At 43.2% G+C, this 21,910-nt stretch overlaps 1 protein-coding gene across 2 annotated transcripts in view; it reads left to right on the forward strand.

Annotated features, from left to right (window-relative positions):
* ENTHD1 (ENTH domain containing 1) overlaps nucleotides 1-21,910 on the forward strand; it is a 102,043-nt gene that overhangs the window by 50,543 nt on the left and 29,590 nt on the right. For both annotated transcript variants that reach the window (XM_003126009.7, XM_084955215.1), the window contains exon 5: nucleotides 2,527-2,647. In XM_003126009.7, the coding sequence (XP_003126057.5) occupies nucleotides 2,527-2,647 (121 nt within the window). The remainder of the gene's footprint in view (nucleotides 1-2,526; nucleotides 2,648-21,910) is intronic.

Genomic DNA, 21,910 nt, shown 5'->3' on the forward strand with positions numbered 1-21,910 from the left:
AACCCAAACCCGCAGCATGGGTGGCCTGTAATGGGTTAAACAGACTGATACATCTGAACCGTTTATACTACTCGGCAATACATGGAACATGTTATTGATATGTGCAAGAGTGTGGAATTATGCCAGGTGAAAAAAGCCAATCCCGGGAGTTCCCGTCGTGGCGCAGTGGTTAACGAATCCAACTAGGAACCATGAGGTTGCGGGTCCGATCCCTGGCCTTGCTCAGTGGGTTAAGGATCCAGCGTTGCCCTGAGCTGTCATGTAGGTTGTAGATGCGGCTCGGATCCCCTGTTGCTGTGGCTCTGGCGTAGGCTGGTGGCCACAGCTCCGATTAGACCCCTAGCCTGGGAACCTCCATATGCCGCGGGAGCGGCCCAAGAAATGGCAAAAAGACAAAAAAAAAAAAAAAAAAAAAAAAAAAGCCAATCCCAAAAGGTTACATCCTGTGTGATTCCATTTATATAACATTCTTTAAATGTTAAAATTGCAGAAGTAAAGTCTAGATTAGTAGTTGTGTGGAGCAGTAGTTATGGTAATAAAAAGGCATCAGGAAGGAGCCTTATGGTGCTAGAAATGTTCTGTATTTTGACCATATCAATGTCAACATCCTGGATATGATATCGTACTATAATTTTGCAACATGTTACCTTTAGGGGAAACTGAGTAAAGGACATAGAGGATCTCTCTGTATTATTTCTTACAACTTAATGTGAACCTATAATGATTTCATAATAGTTGAATTATTAAAAGTGGAAAATCACTTGGAAAATGGTTTGACAGTTTCTAATAAAGTTAAAAGTAAAGCTATCCTGTGATCTAGCCACTCTAATCCTGTGTAAATATCCAGAAGTAGTGAGTACCTTTGTCCACAAAAAAGATATGTGTATAAGAATGTTGATAGTAGCTTTATTCATAATAGCCAAAATCTGGAAACAACCCAAATATCCATATGCAAGAGAATGGGTAAACAAACTGTCATATTTTTATAGTGGAATACTTCTTACCAAAAAAAAAAAAAACCCTTCTGATACACACAAAACATGGATTATGTTAGACAGTGGGCATGAGATACAAAAGAATACATAGTGTATGGTTACATTTATATGAAGTTCAGGAACAGACAAACACATTGATGGTGGCAGAGAGTAGAATACTGTTTACTGTTTGTTAGGGGAACAGTTATCAACTGGAAAGAAGCTTGAGGGAACTTTCTGGAGTGAAGGAAATGTTACATAGTATATACATAATATTAAAAGTTATTGACTTTACACTTAAGGTTTGCATTATCCTGTATGCTAATTATATCTCGATAAAATACTGAAAAAAAATTATCCCTCACCCATAGGGGAAAAGAAGACAAATCAACCAGTCCCACTGTATAGTTTTATTTGGATCTTTTTTCAGAAAAGCTGTAGAAAAACCTATTTCTGACTTGTTAAATTGAAAATCTGAACAGTTTATAGTTATTGATGACATTAAAGAGTTATTGGGAAGTTTATGGGTTAAAATAACTATTAATGTTAAAGAGTTCTTATAGCGATACATGTTGAAATAAGTGATCTATCTACATTTGCCTAAAAATAAAACAGTTGAGGAGGGATGGCAATACAAATGAAACAGGACTGGCTATGAGTTGCTTGTTGTTTAACCTGAGTGATTAGATTGATTATTGTTATTTTTTAACTCCATGATAAAAAGTTAAAATTCTAGATATGGATAAAAGATACACCAGGTAGATATATTATTGCCAATAAAACAGAATAATTAGTCTTTGAGATAGTATGTTCTAAGGGCACTCAAGGAGTGTTAGGGAAAGTTAAGGCCCCAAACAAAGTCTGCTGGTCTACACTAGATGTCTTTAGCAAGGAGTGAAAATTTTTTTTAATACTTGAAAGGTATATTTTGTTTCTTTTTGTTTATTTATTTTAACTGAAGTATAGTTGATTTACAATATTATGTGAATGTCTGATTTACAACATAGTGACTCAGTATTTTTACAGATATGCTCCATTAGAAGTAATTATAATGGCTGTAATTCCCTGTGCTGTGTAATATATCCTTGTTGCTTATCTATTTTATACATAGGAGTTTGTATCTCTTAATCCCATACTCCTAATTTGCCCCATCCCCCTTGCCTCTCTCCTTTGGTAACCACTAGTTTGTTTTCTATATCTGTGAGTCTGTTTCATATACATTCATTTGTATTATTTTTTAGTCCACATGTAAGTGATATCATACAATATTTGTCTTTCTCTGTCTCACATTTCACCAAGCATCATATTATCTAGGTCCATTCATGCTGTTGCAAAGGGAGTGGGGATTCTTAAGAGCAGGAAAAAAAAACACCCTATATCAGTGGATACCCAAATGTATAGATATAAGCATGTGTGTGTTCTTACAATCAAAATGTATTTATGGTGATGTTAATACTTAGAGACACATTGCTTCTCCATAATTATTCATCTGTTGGAACAAATCGAAGCAGTGAGATTAATTTTTTTCCGCTTTCATGTGTTCTCTCGTAAGGACCTGATGTTATTTTGTGAGGATGATCCAAAGCCAGCTTTGCCAACAATTCCGGCTATTACCTCATCAACTGCATGGTTGTCAGAAGGGCAAACAGACGGTTGTAACCTCTGGGATGCAGGTAAATTAGTTAAAGAATAAAAAGTTTACTTGGAAACATGAGTAAGAAACACTGGGCAGGGGTTATTTTTCATCAGATTTTTTTTTATAGCAACAACGGCTTGAATTTAACTTTGATGAAGAGGGACGGGACTAGCATGGAGAAATGCAACCCGCACTGGATCCTATAACCTTGTTTCACTATTTGTTTCAGTATTTTTTTTCTCTGTTTTGCTTTTTAAAATTTATCATGGCTGTATTTCAAAAAGTGTTAACTACAAACCTCAAATCTTTCATAAATGGTTTTTTAAAAAGCAGAAAAATTCATTTTAGTTCCTTTTCTTGTTTGTATTAATCTTCTCTTTGATGAAGAGTTTAAATCATGATATTTTTCAGAAGCAAGCACTAGATGAAAATGTGAAAAGGCCTGATGCATGGTATCCCACAAGTTGTTTAATCATCTCTTGAATAATTAACATTGGAGAAAAGCACAGTATAAATCACACTCTCAAATTCCTACTGGGCTACTCAAGGCTACTCAAGATCTGATTGATCCATTGTCAAGCCACTCCATCCTGTCTATTCTCCGTGAACTCTCAATTTCCAGTACATTCTTCCTCTTGATTTTCTCAGAGAATAGGATGAAAGATCTGCCAAGAAGAGAACAAAACATTCTTAGTAGCTTTTATCCCCTCATATGCCTTTGCCTTTATGTTCATCCGGGCATCCTTTCCCTTTTCGAAGAGTGGGCTCCTTATGTTCTGAGTTTCACCTTCTCCCTCATCTGTGGACTATGCACCTCGATTTCCCCCTTCTATTGAGCCCAACAATGGGCTCATAATTCCAAAATATTGAAACTGCAGTTTATTAGTATAGATTTATTTTACAAGTTCACATGTATATAGTTTTCTTACAAAGCCAGTTGTAAAAATGATGAGAATATTTTAATAGACACGAGAACAAGAAATTGTGGGTTATAGTGATATTTGTAATACAAGGATGGCATTATTTACATGAATAATTGGTTATAAGTGGTTATAGTTTTTTAGACAGCTTACTTTCTCAGAATATGCTTTATGTAAACACATCCAGATCCAGAAACTTGAGAGAAGAACAGTAAGGAAAATGTTTTTGTATTCTAATATCCCCCTAACATTTCCACCCCCAATGTGTTTTTTCAGGGCTGTACCCAAAGCATATGGAGGCTCCCAGGCTAGGGGTCGAATCGGAGCTGTAGCCGCCAGGCTGTGCCACAGCCACGGCAATGCCAGAGCTGTGCTGCATCTTCAACCTGCACTGAAGCTCACTGCAACACTGGATCCTTAACCCACTGAGCGAGGCCAGGCATCGAACCTGTGTCCTCATGGATGCTGGTCAGATTTGTTTCCGCTGAGCCACAATGGGAACTCCCCCCAATACTTTTTTGATAGACTTTATTTTTTAGAGCAGTCTTAGGTTCAAAATTGAGAAGAAGATACCGAGATTTCCCCATAAACCCTTTGTTCCCCAACAAGCACAGCTTCCTTCACTGTCAGTATCCCATACCAGAGAGGTACATTCGTTGCAGTCAGTCACTCTACAGTGACGCCTTTTTATCACCTGAAGACCGTGCTTTTCGCTGGGGTTCACTCTTGGTGGTGTACAGTCTATGGGTATTGACAAACCTCTAAGGACATGCAGCCACCATTAGCATGTCGTCCAGAGTATTCCTCTGCCCCAAGAATCCTCTGTGCTCTGCCTTCTCATTCCTCCCTCTCTAACCCCTGGAAACTGCTGGTACTCTGTCTTCAGAGTTTTGCCTTTACTAGAAAGTCATATATTTGGAATCATGCAGTGTGTAACCTTTTCAGATTGGCTGCTTCCACTTAGTAATGTGCATTTAAGGTTCCTCCATGTCTTTTCATGGCTTAACAGCTCGTTTCTTTTTAGTGCTGAATAGTATACCTGAGGCTATTTATCCATTCACCTACCGAAGAACATCCTGGTGCGTCCTCGTTTTGGCAGTTACAAGTAAAACTGCTGTAAATATCCCTGGACAAGTTTTTTGGTGACATGAGTTTCCCTCTGCCAACATTTTAATGCAAGTGAATTTGAGTATAAATGAGCATCAGAAGCAACTCTGGAGAGGAAAAAAGTCACAAAACCTGGCACTTGAGGGATGATTCCACCATATTATTTGGTTAGGACTCGTCTTAATTGGAGGAGCTTTTCCTATTTTTGAGTCTTCCTTTTCTCTAGTCTTTCCTTCCCATAATCTCAGAGATTTTTGCAAGATCTTAGCATTTCACTTTCTAGCTTAAAAACTTTCAATAGTTCTCCATGGCCAGTAAATCTGTTTGTTTTTTTAAATGTCATATAACACTTTTCATAGTCTGGTCCCAACCAACCCTTTTGGCCTCATCACCAATACTCACAATACTTTGTGCCATTCTATTCCTTATGTAGCTTTTTCTCCTTAGAATGTCTTTGTTCCAGTTACTTTGGCTGTGTAACACATTGCTCTAAAACTTTTGTGGCATAAAATAACCATTTATTCTGCTCTCGGATCCTCTGGGTCAGGAATTAGGACAGGGCACAGTAGGGATGACTTGTCTCTGTTCCATGACGTACGTCTGGGCCTTAGCCCGAGAGCACAAAGGCTGGGGCGAGAATCATCTGAAGGCTCATTCACCTGTGTGTCTGGTGGTTGACGCTTGCTGCATCTGCTGGGGGCCGCGGCTTCTCCACAGGAGTCCCTTTCTGTGGTCTCCACGAGGCTAGTTTGGGCTTCCTCATGGCATCGTGGCTGGGTTCCAGGTTAAACATCCTGTGAAAGAAAGGACCAGGCTTTTTGATACTTCCTCCCCCTTCAGTTTATCAAGGCAATGGAAAAGTCTTGCCAAAGTTCGAGGGGAAGGGACGTAGATGTCCTACAAGTGTTGACATCATAATGAAAGAAAAGCATATGGATGGAATGTGTATTAGTACAGTCATCGTTGGAATATACATTCTGACACAGTACTCCACCAAATAGTGAATTCTTTTTTTTTTTTTTGTCCTTTCTAGGGCTGCTTTCCACGGCATATGGAGGTTCCCAGGCTAGGGGGTCGAATTGGAGCTGTAGCCACCGGCCTACGCCAGAGCCACAGCAACTTGGGGATCTGAGCCGCGTCTGCAACCTACACCACAGCTCACGGCAACACCGGGTCCTTAACCCACTGAGCAAGGCCAGGGATCGGACCCGCAAGCTCATGGTTCCTAGTTGGATTTGTTAACCATTGCGCCACAACAGGAACTCCCAAATAGTGAATTCTTAACAAAATCCAATTCAAACAGCAAAGCCCAGCTCAGATGTCACTATTGCTATAAAATCTTCGTACAGAATAATTTCTCCTTTCAATGCAATGCATTCCCACAGGAATTTGCTCATACCTCCAATACAGAATTATTTTAAGTTTTATTATTTATATGTTATTGTTTTATTTATAAACATAATTATTTTATATGATTTTCATTTTTTCTAGTTCTGTGAAAAATATTATTGGTAATTTGATAGGTTTTGCATTGAATCTTTAGGTTGCCCTGGGTAGTTTGGTCATTTTAACAATGATTTTTTCTTCTTGTTAATTTTGTGAATTAGTTGATTTCCAAATATTTAAATAACCTTGAAACTCAATCTGGCAATGATATATTATCTTATATATGCATTGCTGGGTTTGATTTGCTAATGTTTTATTTAGGAGTTTCATGTCTATATTCTATGAGTGAAATTATCTAGGACTGTCTTTTCTCGTATTCTCTTTGTTATATTTTGACATCAAAATTTTGCTAGACTCATAAAAAGATTTGGAAAGTATTTGCTCTTTTTTTTTATTTTCCGGAATAGTTTTTGTAGGATTGTTTGTGAGTTGATGTGAAAATAGATAAGGTATTCTGTGGGTTCGCTGATGGTGCTGGCAGAAGGGCTGCAGGCAGGGAAGGCAGATCTGCACCCGGAATGTGTGTTCTCCTTATGAAGACAAAGTACTGCTCCCTTGGAATGGAGGGGTCTAATATAATCAACCTGACACCAGGTAATTGGTTGTTTTCCCTGGAAAATGGTGCCACACTAGGGATGGGCATTCAGCAGTTATGGTGGCTCGGTCACCCTGGTGAGAGAAAGCTCATGGTGTTGAGCCCATGCACGATCTCCTTCCCTGCCTGAGGAAAGAGGATGATTGACATCCATTAAACAGAGCAACTTGTCTGGTCTTGGAGAGCCTCTTCCGAGTGAGTGTCCTCTGGCAGGCGTTTAGGTGGGACATAGTGTACACATCCTGAGGGTTCATCCAGGTATTTCTTTGTCACCAGTCTTCCGGTCTTATTCTTTCCAAGTCCCTGATAGCACCCATCAGCCATGAATTGCATCTTGCCTTCTACATGAAGTGTGCATCTGTTTACAGTTCTGTCTGCTAGGAGGATTTTCCTACTGACTTTCAGGGCACTTCTGAGCGAGGCTATGATTTAGCAGTTAACCACTTCTGGCTAGTGCTGGCATAATTACAGATTCTTCTGTAAACCAGTCCTATGCTTTTCTCTCTTAACTGGCAATTCTCCATGGAGCTATAGGTGTAGGTCAAGGGGCAGGGGCAGTAAAAGAATGGGAGCAGGTTCCATGGAGTCTGAGCCGTGTGCTTGTATAGTTTGCATGGGCCTTCTGGCTTGGTCTGCTCTCATATATTCCCTTTTGATTTTGCAATAGAATGCTTCTGTGTATGCCCAAGTTTATGTTCTGTGGACCAGATAACACCCACTACGTGACGGGTGGTATAAGCACAAGAAGACATGGCTTTACTCCACAGCCCTAGAGACCAGCTTTGTGATTTTCCTACTGGGACTCGTGAGAGGCTCTGTTTAACAGCTTTTCTCTGCCTCAGGCACTTGCACTGGTTCTAGGTTATGTGGTCCAGATGTCAGGGCAGCTTATACAGTGACCTTGGCCTGTTGCAGAACCTTTTCTTGCTTTTATTCCCCCCCGCCCCCACGCCAAAAAAGGGCAGTAAATGGTCATGACAGCACACCCAGTGTGGTATACACTGTCTCCAGAGTTCAAAGATGCCCACATTACTGTGATTTTTCTCTTCGTGTTGGACAATGTGAGGGGCAACGACTTGTCTCTCACTTTAGAGGGGCTCTCCTGACATGCTCCAGACCCTTGAACACTCTGAAAACTGTGCAGCACTTGGACTTTCCCGGGTTTATCCCCCGCCTTCTGCAGCATGTAGCCTCAAGATGGTTTGTTACTTCCTGCTTAATAAAACCAGTTGGCATTGCAGCATCAATGTAATGGGCCGGTGTGGTGTTCTAAGGGATACTGAGAAAATCCAGGTCTGTCTGGTCTCTGTTGAAAGAGACTGTAGGCAAGACAGTAAAGGTATACTGTGTCCCTGCCACACAAAGGCTGGTTCCAATTATATTTATTAATGGAGACTTAAAAGAAATATTTCTAGGCCAATAACTGTACATTAGATGCCAGGGGCTGTGTTGATTTGCTTTAGTAAAGATACTGCAGCTGGAATTACAGCTGTGATTGGCATCACCGCCTGATTTTATTTGCAATAATCTATAGTCATTCTCCAGCATCCATCTGGCTTTTCAGAAAAACAAGAATCACCTCCCCCCACACAACTTTCAAGTCTTTGATAATGGCGCTGATCTCTGCAGTTTCCCCAGAAAGATTTTTGGGGGTCGAGGGAGTGTAATTCTAGGGGGTTCTACTTGGCTCTTCTAAACATAATAGCCCGAACTTCATGGGTTGTGGAACTAATGTGGGCATTCCGCCAGTCGCTAAGTGTATCTATTCCCACTGTACATTCTGAGACCATGGAAATAAGTAGAGAAAGGTCTGCGTTTTTACCGGATGGACCCATTGTGAGTTGAGCCTAGGCTAAGGTTTCACATGTCACCTGATTGCCATAAATTGCTTCTCAGCAGAGGACAGTGGCGCTGTTGAATCTCCAGAGATTAGTGTCAGTTAAGAACCAGTGTCTAACAAGGCCAGGAAATGCTGTGTGTTTCCCTTTCCAAGGACAGTGTTTTTTGTAAATGGCTTCAGGTCCTCCAGGGAAGACTTAGGGGAGGATTAACTACGTGCACCTGGAGTGGCATTTCAGGATTTGTCCTCGAAAGGATCTGACCTTCCCCTCAACCAAGAGGTTCTGGCTCTGTAAACTGGCTTCAGTTTAGGAATTGGATAGGCTGCCGTGACTCCTCCCATGATGACAACGATTCGCTTTTCCATCTGTATATGTCAAGCAGCCCATAGGCACTGCCCACCTATTTTCTGTCGATCCTGATTCTTTAACCATTGCTCTACATCCCTGAAGGTAGAACAGCTGGTCTCATTGCCTCCCTGTGACTTATCATGGTTCTTGTGCCTAGCTTGTCCCTAAGAGTTAAGCACTACCATCTGGCTTTTACCGCCCCAGGATGGCACTATTCCCACTGGGATCAGGGACCCTGGTCCCACCGTGTCATCTGTGTGGTCCTCTCTAGCCCACAGATGACAACCACCACAAGCTCTTCAGAGGTGCTGGTGCCCCTGTCGCAATATGTTTTTTAGTGCATTGGTGCAGAGAGTGTAGCCTGGGGCGCTTAGAAGGTGGCTGAGCCTGTTGTACATAACAGGTCTGTTCCCACGGTCCCATTGCCTAGCGCCTTTAAGCTTCCTTTTACAACCTGTGCCATGAAAGTCCTTTTCTTCCAGAGGCCACTCCCGCGTCCTATACACAGGGTGTTCTCTCCCTTGCTGGCTCTCTCTGTTTCTCTTCTCAGGTCCTGCTGAAATTTACAGCCTAATTGACACCCCACCACCTCACTGACACTCCCTCCCCCTCTTCCCTGCTTTATGTTCTCTGTAACCCTTATCATTACCTGATGTGCCATATTCCTTATGTGTCTATTTGATTTAGTAAAAGCATCCTTTGTTGGGGGGAGGATTCCGCAGACCACCCACAGGTATCATAGTGAATCTACCATTCCTATAGCTCTGACTGTGAGTTCTGCTTCTTGTCACTTGTAGGTATATATGATGCTTTTCTTTTTTTTAATCTTTATTTATACATATATATTTTTTTCTACTGTACAGCATGGTGACCCAGTTACACTTACATGTATACATTCTTTTTTCTCACATTACATGTTCCATCATAGTATATGATGCTTTTCAAGCAGATTTTTGCATGTTGCTCACGAGTTGGGTGCGTTGCACTCATATCTTCCATTTCGAGGGCAGCTTCTGTACGCTTTCATCTTTCCCTGGAGTGTCTATCAGTCATCAGAGCGCTACAGAGTATGTTCTGAATTAGAGCACTGATTGCGGAAATTTGAGAGGTTATCAACATAGTAACTGTGTATTCTATGGTTGGTGAAGAAAGTCAATTAAACCCTTTCTTAAAACTTAGTTGTTCCCCCTTTTTTACTTCAAAAATATAGAAAAACATGATGCATGCCTGAAAAACAGACATAAATGACCATTAAAGATTTTGCTGAAATAAATAGAGCAAAGCCACAATCATTTGCAGAAGTCAATTACATAATTAAAAGACTAGAAGGCAAGTAAGTGCATTTAAAGATATCACCTTTTATTTGTCAAGCAGTGGCCAACATTTTTCATCATTGTGATAATTAAAAGAGACACTAACTTTTGAATTATTTATGAAATTTTGGTCAAGAAGCCATTCCACCTAAATCTCCTTCTGCATTACTAATGACTGTGTGTGTATTATAAGAATATCATATAATCCCCTCTGACATTTCAAATTGGAAGAATTAGCTTAATCCAAACTAAGACGACAGGTTCTTCATCAAGTGACTATGACCTCTCGGGTATCTAAGTCCCAATTTGACTTTCTGAGTGAAGCAAATGGCTGTCACTTCCCAAGAATGAGTAAATTATTCATCCTACAGCTATTTACTGAATACCTACTGTGTACCAGGCACTGTGCTAACTGTTAGATATCCACTGATGGAGAGATCCCTGGCATCATGTAGCTTGCAGTCTAGTGGTCTAATCAGACAGATGAGCTAAGTGTTAGGGTGTGGAGAGGACAGGGAAGCACACAGAGGGCACCTGCTTGGGTGTCAGGTGTCAGGTGTCAGGGGAGGTTTTCTAGAGAATGTGAAGGATAGGTAATGATAAAACAGTATTTGTATTGTGTGTGCAGGGTATATTTTTAAGCTTTTTTGTTTTGTTTTGTTTTTTTAGGGCCACACCCACAGCATCTGGAAGTTCCCAGGCTAGGGGTTGAATTTGAGCTGCAGCCGCCGGCCTACACCACAGCCACAGCCACAGCAATGCCAGATCTGAGCCACATCTCAGACCTACCCCATGGCTCACGGCAACGCCAGAGCCTTAACCCACTGGGCTAGGCCAGGGATTGAACCTGTGTCCTCATGGATACTAGTCAGGTTTGTTATTGCTGAGCCACAACAGGAGCTCTGTATTTTTAAGCATTTTAATTCATATAATCTTCAAAACAATTTATGAGATAGATGAAGAAAATCCACACAGAATTTTAAATACCTTGCCCAAGGTCCCAGGGTTAGGACATGAATGGGTTTGGAATTACTAATCTTCTACAAGAGACCTCATGGAGCGCCACAGCCTCTCCCGCCATCTGAGTTCACAGCGAGAGGTCAGCAGTTGGTCACCAGAGCATGATTGTGCCCGCACCTTGATCTCAGACTTCAGCCTCCATAACTGTGACAAAGAAATTTCTGTGGTCTCTAAGCTGCCTGTGGTATTTTGTTACAGCAGCTCTAAGGGACTGAATCAGGCAGGCATGCCCCATCACCTAATAAGCCAGGTGGACGAGTTTCAATTGTGTCTGAAGAACAATGGGGAGCCTTTGAAGTGTTTTAAGCAAGAGCAAGATCCAGGCAGCTCCCGCTCTAGGAAGGTGACTGTGGATACAGCGTAAAGAAAGGATTGGAGAAGGGCAGGTCAGGAAGAACGGTCAGGGGTCACACAGAACTAGAGACTCAGAACATTTCTAAGATGCAACTCTGAGGAGTTCCCGTTGTGGCTGAGCAGATTAAGGACCTGACATTGTCTCTGTGAGGTTTCGGGTTTGATCCATGGCCTTGCTCAATGGGCTAAGAATCCAGCGTTGCCAGAAGCTGCACCATAGGTCTCAGATGCAGCTAGGATCTGGTGTTGCCATGGCCATGGATGGCATAGGCTGCAGCTGCAGCTCCAATTCAACCCCTGACCTGGGAACTTTCATGTGCCACAGGAGTGGTCTTTAAAAAAAAAAAAAAAAAGCAAGAAAGAAAGCAGGGGGGAAAAGAAAAAACTGATTGCAGTGGCTCAGTTTGATGTGGAAGCTCAGGTTTGATTCCCAGCCCAAGGCAGTGGGTTAAAGGATCCAGCATTGCCACAGCTGTGGCGTAGGTTGCAGCTGCAACTTAGATTCAGTCCTTGGCCCAGGAACTTCTATATGCTTTAAGTTTAGCCATTAAAAAAAAAAAAAAAAAAAAAAAGGCCGCTCTGATCAGACCTCTGAGAAGCTCCTCTTAGGATAAAGCCTAACACTTTGGCACAGCAGGTAAGCACCTTCTGCATTGGGCCCTACTTTCCTCTCCAGCTAACCTTTCACCTCCATCCTCCTCCATCACATGCAGTGGTCCAGCCATGGACCCTGAACTACTTGGCGTAAATGCCATGTTCTCTCACACTTTGTGTGTGTTCCTTCCTCTGTTCTCCATTTGAATCCTTAGGGTTCAGCAAAGATGTCACTTTTCCCAGGAGGCCTTTCCTGACACACTGAAAGCAGGGGTTACTGCCCCTCCCCGGGGCCCTCACGACACTCTGCTCCAGATCTGGCGCTGAGTCTACTGTGTTGTCATTGCCCATTACTTCCCCCGTCTTCAGACTCACTAGTCTATGATTGATTTGAGACAGGGTCTGTGTCTTGTTCATCGTTATGTTCTCTGCCTCTAATCCAGTATTTTGCACACAGTAAGTGCTCCACTAAATATCTGTTAGCTAAATAGGTATCGTTTGAAATGCCCCTAAATTGAATACACTTGTTCTCACGTGGCTGTGTCTGTATTTTTTGCATTTACTTTGAAAGTGCCTTCAGAGAAGATTCATCACAATTTTTTAAAAGAAGAGCAGCTTGAACAGCATAACGAGTGTTCTTCAAGTTCACCGATGAGGTTCACCACAACAGAATTGCCTTTTGAAATTTTGTGGAATTTTCCTCATCCCTAATTGACTCTTGATTGTTATATTAGCTAAAAAGAGTCTGTTTAAAGGAGGAAATGCTCAAAACGCAGTTTAAAATAACGTTCAAGGATCTATAGAGGGAATGGGGGGGGATTGGTTTTGGTGTTGATGTCAGATATTATTTATTTAGTTTTTCCTTTCATGTCATTTCAAATCTGGTCTGAACCAGGATCTGCCTCTGGTGTGACAAGAGCCCAGAGACGACCCCTCTCCCCCGGTTTTTAGATATTGTCACTCAGGGTGCTGGGGTTTAGAAGAAGGAACACCTAGAGGGCAGAGAGCTGAGGGGCTGTCTTCGCGGTGAAGAGAGGTGGGGGCCATCAGAGAGGGAAGAGCCCTCAAAGTTGTCTTACTCGTGTTTGAGTCACTGGCACGTTTTCAAGCCATGACCTCAAGTGTGCCAAAAGGAGTAGCCGTGGGGTTTTTTGTTTGCTTTTGGAATTCAGGATAATCTTAAATTTCCTGGTGGCAGAAAGTGGCTGACTGAAATGCCCTACTCCCAGACCCTCTACTTGTATTTCTATTCAACTGCTTCCATCCTGTTCTGCTGGTGTGAGGTGAAGAGGGGCAGGGGAACTCCAGAATGTTGCTCACTTCTCCAGACGCAGTGCTAAAAGAGTGGCTAGCCAATAGTAGGTGCTCAAGAAACACTTGTTGGATAGATGAATGATAGGTCCTTCCCTGGACAGGTTCAGGATATAAGATTTCCATCACCAGTATCTAACTCTTGCTTCTTCTGTTTATCTCCACTCGCAGAGGGTCTTTAGTCTGAGGTAGATGCTTGGAGGGTGGAGGGAAAAGTAGCCAAACTAGTATTCTTCCCAGATTCCTCCTGTTAGAAGTTAATCTGGCTTTTGTTTGTTTTCAGTTTAAGTCTTTCATCTCTGGACCCACCATGAAACTTCCTCCTGAGCAACGGCAGCTTCATATTTCAGTGACTGTGCTTGGGGAAGAACCCTGGGGACACAGCAGGAGTGGGAGTTGTGAGAGGGAGACTGTGTCTGTTAACACTTCACTCATCATCCTTTCACCCTGGGTTCTCAGCTTCTAGCACAATGCGCAGTACACAGTAGGCTCTCCATGCATCTTTATTGAACCCGATACTGGGTGAGCCAGAATTGGTAAGATATTGCAGCTGCAGTAAAGTGATGGTGGGAGTCTTAACCAGAGTTAGGGGCGTCAGAGAAAGCCTCTGGGAAGAAATGATAGGATTTAAGATGAGGAGGAAGAAGCCTGGAAAGGAATATTCCAAGCAGAGGGAACAGCACGTTCAAGGGCTAGTGGCAGGGGAGAAACTGGTTAGTTTGCGCCTCGAATTTCGAGGAGGCCAGTGAGGCTGGCATGTAGCAGATGAGAGGAGGCTGGGGTGAAAGGCGGTCAGAGGACGGTGGGCAGAAGCCATGACACGCAGGACCGTGTGAGCCATGGGGAGTTTTGGCCGAACTCTGGGTACCAGGAGAACATCTGAAGCAGAACATCGGTATCATCTGCTTTATGTTTACTTAAATATAAACCCAGGGGGAATGAGTTATGGCGGGAAGCAGAAGCAGAAGGACCAGTGGTGAGGCTCTGTAGACTGTCCAGGTGAGCGTGGCTGAGAGCGGAGGCAGTGGCTTTGGAGAAGAGTGGGCAGATTAGGGATGTGGAGTCCATCCCTCAGGATCTCCTGATGCTGGCTGTCAGAGTGAGGAAAAGGATAGAAACAAAGATGATTCCTAGCTTTCTGCCTTTGGAAAGTGAACATGCGATGGGCCATCTACTGAGAAGGGAAAGAAGGGAGAGAGAACAGGTTTGGGGGCTGTATTAAGAGCTGTACTGGGGGAGTTCCCGTCGTGGCCTGGCAGAAACGAATCCGACCAGGAATCCTGAGGTTGCAGGTTCGATCCCTGGCCTCACTCATTGGGTTAAGGATCTGGCGTTGCCGTAAGCTGTGGTGTAGATCACAGACGTGGCTCAGATCTGGCATTGCTGTGGCTGTGGCATGGGCCAGTGGCTACAGCTGTGATTAGACCCCTAGCCTGGGAACCTCCGTATGCTGCAGGTGCGGCCCTAAAAGGCCAAAAAGCCGAAAAAAAAAAAAAAAAAAAACTGTACTGGGGACATTACAGTTGAGGTGCCTATGAAATAACCATTTAAAGTTTCGCATTTATTCTGGAGACACTGAACATCAGTACTCTAAAATAACTAAATTGGGACTGCGACGATTTTTTTGTATTTCTTTAATCAGTTTCTCCCTTCTTGAGACATCTAATTAAAGATTCTAACTGTGCTTTCTGGATGGTAGTTATATGTCTGCTGTACGTTTAAGAGATCTGAGAATTTTATTACTATTTTTAAAAGCATAACAAACCTTGAATGTAGGTCATCATCAAGCATGCCCAACCCCTTAATAAAATTCAGAGAGAAATCTAATAGTTAATCTTTTCGCCCTTCTTGTTGATCACAGTCCAGCATGTCCAGCATGTTCATTTCCCTGAAGTTAACAGTTTTAACAAAATAAGTAGTGGTACTTGATTTTTTCCCTCTTCGTGTCACTATCTTCCATAAACAGGGTCTGGATGCTTGAGAGGACTGGGTGAGGTTGACAGTGAAATGACCTAGTTTCTGATAGGTTGATTAGACGCTTGCAAATGTTCTCTTTTCCTTTTTAAAGATTTGTGTGTGTGTGTGTGCACACATGCAAAATATGATAGACTATTATACCGCAAAGGTGCTCTGAAAGTGCTTTGGAGTCTGCAGCAGGTGTTTCTTTTGGATCAGCATGCATTGTGGCCTTGAGACAAGATAAGCAAGGGGCTCCAGCAGCTACAAATCGTGATAGCTCAGTTGTGGCTCATGCCAAGGTCAAAGGTTTTGAATAAATAGAAATTTTAAAAGTATTTTGCTTCCTGGAGTTATTTGATTCAATTAAATTAGAGAAGAAAAACCCAGAGAGGAGTGCTTGATATTTTGATAATGATAGTTACCTATAAGCTTGGGAAAGGCTTAATAATTCAGAAATATTCAATCGCTAAATTTTGACAGTTCTGTGATAATCATATTTTAACTGCCACCCTTACCCCTCCTGTGTGGGCCCTTGTCATCTGTCGCCTGCTTTGTTAGAATACCTTTGTCAGCGATCTCTTTGCCTAAATCTCATTCCTGTCTATCTGCCACATAATCTCCACAGTGATCTGTATAACACACAAATCCTCAAAACAGCTTTTGATGCCTTTTCGTTATCTACAGCGTAAAACTGTACTCCTGTCTTTTCATTTTCAACAGTGTGGTGAACTCCACACTCTGAAGGTGCTCCTGCAACTAAAAATCAAACAATTCCTCTAGACTAAAAGATACCTTTTAATGCGTTCCTGGGCTCATGGGAGCTAAAGGAAATTTCTAAGGGCAGAACCAAGACCAAATAAACCCCAGAACTGAAACCTGATTAGAGCAGGGAGCTAAGAGTTTAAAGGAATCAAGGCAGTTTTCCCTGAAAGCAAAAGCTAACATCCGCGTCCACAATGAGAAATCTAAGGCTGAGCCTGGGCAGCAGAGGAAACGGAGCCTCAGATGCCTGTGTTAAGTGGAGGGGGCGAAAGTGGCTCTAGATCTGTGGGCCCAGCTCCTTTTTGGTGGAAAGGAGGCCCACTCGAGACCCCAGGACACTTACAGATTAACCGCTGCCAAACGTGACATCACAATTGGTGATCACCAAAACCACAAGGGAATAAGCCCACATGAGTCGTGAACAGCAGATTTAGCTTCTAAGGGTTTCAGAGATGAGCTATTATTAGCTGCAGAATATTAAACAGCTGAGTGTGAAATGTTAAGAAAAAAAGATGAAATCAATAAGGGACAGATGACAAGACGGATTTGAAAAATAACCAGATAAAACTTTCTGAAACAGGATTGTTTCAAAGTAAAAACTTTGAGGATGAGGTTGAGGATGGATTAAACAATAGGGCAGATAAAACTGAGTTGAGAATTACTGAATTGGAATGTGAAATTCCCCAGAATGCAGCACAGCAGCCAAGAAGATGGATAAAAATTAAAGAAAACTTGAGACGCAAATGTTAGACACTCTAACTGGCTATAGTTTAGTATAGCCAGTTAGAGTCCCAGAGGTAGTGCATATATATACAGAAAAGGAGGCAATATTTAATAAGATGGTGGGAGATAATTTTTCCAAAACTGATAAAAGACATGAATCCAAAGATACAGGAAGCACAATGTATACCAAATAGGATAAATGACTTTAAAAAATGGCAAGCTTTCATGTCATAGTGAACCTGTAGAACACCAAAGAAAGAAAGAAAGGCGGATTATTTATGAAGGAACAATGAAACTGACTTCTCAACAGCAACATTAGGAGCCAGAAGACAGGGAATGAGATCTTCTCTGTTCTCCGAGAAAATATCTGTCCACCTGAAGCATGTGATCATTTAAGAACAAGAGTGAAATAAAGGCCTTTTCACAAGAAGACATTTCAAATAAAAACTGAGTTTACCGCACTGACCCTCAGTAAAGGAACTTGTAAACATATATTTTAGGAAGAAGGAAATGATTCCAGAAAGGAGCTCTGAGGTGTAAGAAGGAATGGTGAGCAAGAAGTTAGCAAACGAGTATGTCCTTGAAGGTCAGTCAAAACAAATGTAGTTTTTAAAAAATAATTGTAGCATTTAATTTGTGGTATTAGGAGAAAACCTGAAGTGCGACGTGTGACAGCCACATGTAACCGAGGCGAAGGGCAAGTTAGAGTTGCAGGGCTCTAAAGTCTCCGAGGAGTAATTCGGGAGGAGGGTTAATGTATTGACCTCGGGCTCTGCGGGCTACATGGGTGTATGAGGATGTTAAAATGGACTCTGTCTGACTCTTTTTTGCATTGGGAGCTAATAATAAAATAGATACCAGATATCAAATCTGTATGTAGAGATTTTTGAAGGAAATGGATGAAAACCTGCTCTGTGACTCTTGAGCCCCACCCTCACCGTGCACGCACACACGTACACATGCACACACGCACGGGTTTGGAACGTTATAAGGGACAGTAAGACGGAAGAGGAAGAATCTGCTGAAGAAATGTCTCGGGAGGGAGCTATTGCCATGCGGTGAGTCTCCACACGGCCTCCCTCTGGGGAGCAGGGAGCAGCCTGCTACTTGCTAACCCCACGCCCAGTGAGAGAGGCTTCGAAATACATTCCCTGGAACCAAAGGACCAGTGCCCGACTCATACCTAGAATTATAGTCAGGGTCTGACTCGGGCCTGCAGAGAGAGGAGCTGACCAGTAGCTTTGGTAGCAAAGCCGCAGAGGCCTGGTGAATTGGTTTGGGCCTGTGTCCCCTGGTCGACCAGAGCAGAGGCTGCCCAGATGTGAGTCATGCAGGACGGAGAGCCGACGTGATCATCTTGGGCGCTGTCAGTAGGGCTGCCTGGACGCCAGAAAGACCTCAGCAGGAGGCTAGAGGCCTGGGAGGACAGCCCCACAGCCAGCCAGCTGGGATAGAGACGCATCCAGCCCAAACCTTCGAGCCGTCCTGGGCTCATTTCTGTCTCTCATACCCAACCTACCTTCCCACACATCCAGAATCAGGGCATCTCCATTGCTTGTCCTGCTCCTGCCCGTTGCTGCCACTGCGGGTTATTGCAGTGAGTGGCGGGCTATTGCAGTGAATGGCAGGCTTGTGCAGTGAGTGGCAGGTTATTTCAGTGGCGGGTTCTTGCAGTGGTGAGTTCTTGGAGTGAGTGGTGGGTTATCGCAGTGGCGGGCTATTGCAGTGAGTGGTGGGTTATTGCAGTGGCAGGTTCTTGCAGTGAGTGGTGGGTTATTGCAGTGGCGGGTTATTGCAGAGGTTTCCTAGCCCAGGGCCCTGCTCCTCCCTTCCTGCCATAGTCTTTCCTCACATAAAAGCCAAGGGGATTTGATAAAAAGGAAGTCATACTGTATCATTCCCTTGCTTAAGAGCCCTCCAGGGACTTCCCATCTCCCAGGGCCACCTCTAATCTGCCTTCCTCTTCTCCCCACTGCCCCGCCACCCCCTGCCATGCCCACCCTGCATGGCCGCTTCAGAGCCCGTGGGGCTCCTGAGGCCCATCAGCCAAGCACCCTCCTGCCTCTGCCAGCGATGCTTCCCTCCGACTGGAACACTCTGCCCTCCACTAATTCACATGGTTTTCTCTCTGCTCCTTCAGTTTGGAGTTTTCTGCTCAAATGTCACCTTACAAACAAGAGAGGCCTGTCCCCCACCGGCCTGCGCATCCCTGACACTCCTGTACCCCTAACGACTTCATTGTCCACCACAGACTTCGCCACCATCCAACTTGCTGCATACACTTGATGGCCCATGTCTTCTCCCTGCACTGTAATGTGAGTGTCAAGAGGACAAAGACTTGGTGTTTTGTTCCCTGTTGTATTTTTAGTACCTAGAATAGCGTGTGACACATTGCCTAATAAGTATCTTCCAAACGAATGAAGATATGAACTAAAGGATGCAGAGGAAGGAAAGACCAATCAATCTTAAATGCCAGAGAGGTCCTGTGACAGAAGGACTGAAAAATGTCCATTGGATTCAGCAATTAAGAGGTCAGCGCCGGCCTCCCTGCGGGGCAGCCCCAGGTGAAAGGCAGGAGTGGAAGCCAGATGATAGTGTTTTGAGGAGTCGAATAGGAAAGAAGGAAGTGAATTGGGGGGGGAATCATTTTTCAGTGCGTTTGGGTGAGGGGAGAAAGATTAAACAACCACCAGAGGGGTCCAGAGAAGAAATATTTAAAATAGAAGAGACTGGGTAGCTCTGAGCAGAGAGGAGAAAACTAATACAAAAGAAATTGAAGACAGAAAGAGTGGAAGTGACTTGTGTGGGTGTCTCAGTGACACCGGTGGCAGGACAGGCCAGCGTCAGGGCTGAGGGAGGGTGAAAGGCCGGGTTGTGGATGCAGTTCAGCAGGTGCAGAAGGGTGGGAGGCCCCAGCGGATCAGTTTAGTCTCTCTTGGTGAATAAGGGAGATTGTCTTCTAAAAGTGAGAGAGAGGAGCTCCCTGGCAGCCTCGCAGTTAAGGACTAGGCGTTGTGTCTGCTGTGGCGCAGGTTTGATCCTTGGCCCAAAATCTTCTGCATGCCGTGGGTATAGCCAAATTAATTAGTTAACTAATTAATTAATTAAAGTGAGATTGAGAAGGTCAAGTTGACAGACGTGCTTGCAGAGAGCAGTGACAGCTTGAATTTGTCTTTGAGGGAAACGGGAGAGCCGAGGACAAGCAGAAGGGTTTGCGGGTGCTCCTGAGAACCTTGAGACCGTAGGACCATAGATTGTGACTTTCCTCAGCAGTGGTCTGTGACCTGGGAGAGGAGAGGAGCAGGGGATTCTAATGCTCGTCAGACCGAAGGTGCTAGACTGAAAGCCAGAGCAGTTGCAGAGGGGAGGCAGCAGGGACATGGTTGGAATTAGCGGGACGGGACCTGGATGGGCCACCTTCAGGAGCAGTGTAGTTAGGGGCTCCTCAAGGTGCACTCACATTCACCCCATGAGAGAGCCAGTGTTTGGCTACCTGCCACACAGGGGACGTGGATGGCCGTCTTAGCCAGAGAAGCAACCACACACCCAACAGGTGTGTGACCACAGCAGGGCCCGATGAGGAAGAGACAGACACTTGTCCCTTATCCCCCTCCTCTGTTCTAACACCTGAGAAGAGCTGAACTTGGAGGAGGGGACTTTGACCCCTAAGCTGCTTTGTTCCATAAGTTGACCTCCAGAAGGGAAAGAAAAGTAAGAGAGGCAGTGCGCCCAGGAGGGACCCTCTTCCACGGAGTGAAGAATGACCGGCACGTCACGGGGCAGGTCGTCAGAGAGCGGAAGGAGAGTTGGAACTCTGATTAGATGGTATTTATTTATTTAACTTTGGCCACATCTGCTGCATGCAGAAGTTCCAGGGCCAGGGATTGAACCCGCACCACAACAAGGACAATGCCAAAGCTAGGCCACCAGAGAACTCCTAGATGGTATTTAGAGCTTCTCACATCCTTATTTTCTTTCTCCTTGATCTCCGTGCTGTATTTTTAAGATTTTTTTTTTGTACTCGTCTTCCATTTCCCAATTTTCTCTTCAACTGGAGTTAATCTGCTGCTTAAATCAACCAGTTATATTTAAGATTGCAGTTATTTTATTTTTTCATTTTTAGAAGTCTACTTGGATCTTTGTCAGATCTACTTGGTTTTATTTTTATAATCTCTGATTTCTTGCTCATGTTTTCAAGCTCTTATTTCTTTAAACAAATTAAATATATTTGAGGCTATTTTATCTTCTGTGTTTTGTAATTCCAGTGAATTAACAATGTCTAAAGGCCTTGCTGTTCTAATTCTGCTGGCTTTTGTATTTTGGGGCATGGTGCATAGTGCATGATCCATCCTTAATATATTTGTTGCATAAATGAATGAATGAATGAAAATATGTGGAAGATGCCAGAATAAAAAGAGCAAATGAAACATTAATAGATAAATTACAATATAGTACTGTAAGTCATTTATTAAAATATAAGCTATGGGTGAAATAAGGCAAGGGCTTAAGAGGTACAAACTTCAAATTATAAAATAAATAAGCCTTGGGGATGTAATATACAGCATAAGGAATATGATCAATAATATTGTAATAACTTTACGTGGGACAGATGGTTACTGGACTTGTCATAGTGATCATTGTATAATGTATGCAAAGGTCAAATCACTATGGATATACACCTGAAATTCACGTAATACTGTACATCAATTATATTTCAATTAAAAATGTATTTATGGGAGTTTCTATCATGGCTCAGCAATTAACGAACCTGACTAGGATCCATGAGGATGCAAGTTCGATCCCTGGCCTCGCTCAGTGGGTTAGAGATCAGACATTACCGTAAGCTGTGGTGTAGGTCTCAGATGTGGCTTGGATATGGCATTGCTGTGGCTCTGGTGGCAGCTGTAGCTCTGATTCGACCCCACGCCTGGGAATTTCCATATGCTGCACCTGTGGCCCTAAAAAGCAGATAAATAAATAATAAAAAATAAAAATGTATTTATAGTC

This window comes from Sus scrofa, chromosome 5 (genome assembly GCF_054392235.1).
Source record: "Sus scrofa isolate SSC_HxYL_T2T_F1_AM1 chromosome 5, Sscrofa_HxYL_maternal_Yorkshire_Landrace_v2.0, whole genome shotgun sequence".
Classification (NCBI taxonomy): domain Eukaryota; kingdom Metazoa; phylum Chordata; class Mammalia; order Artiodactyla; family Suidae; genus Sus; species Sus scrofa.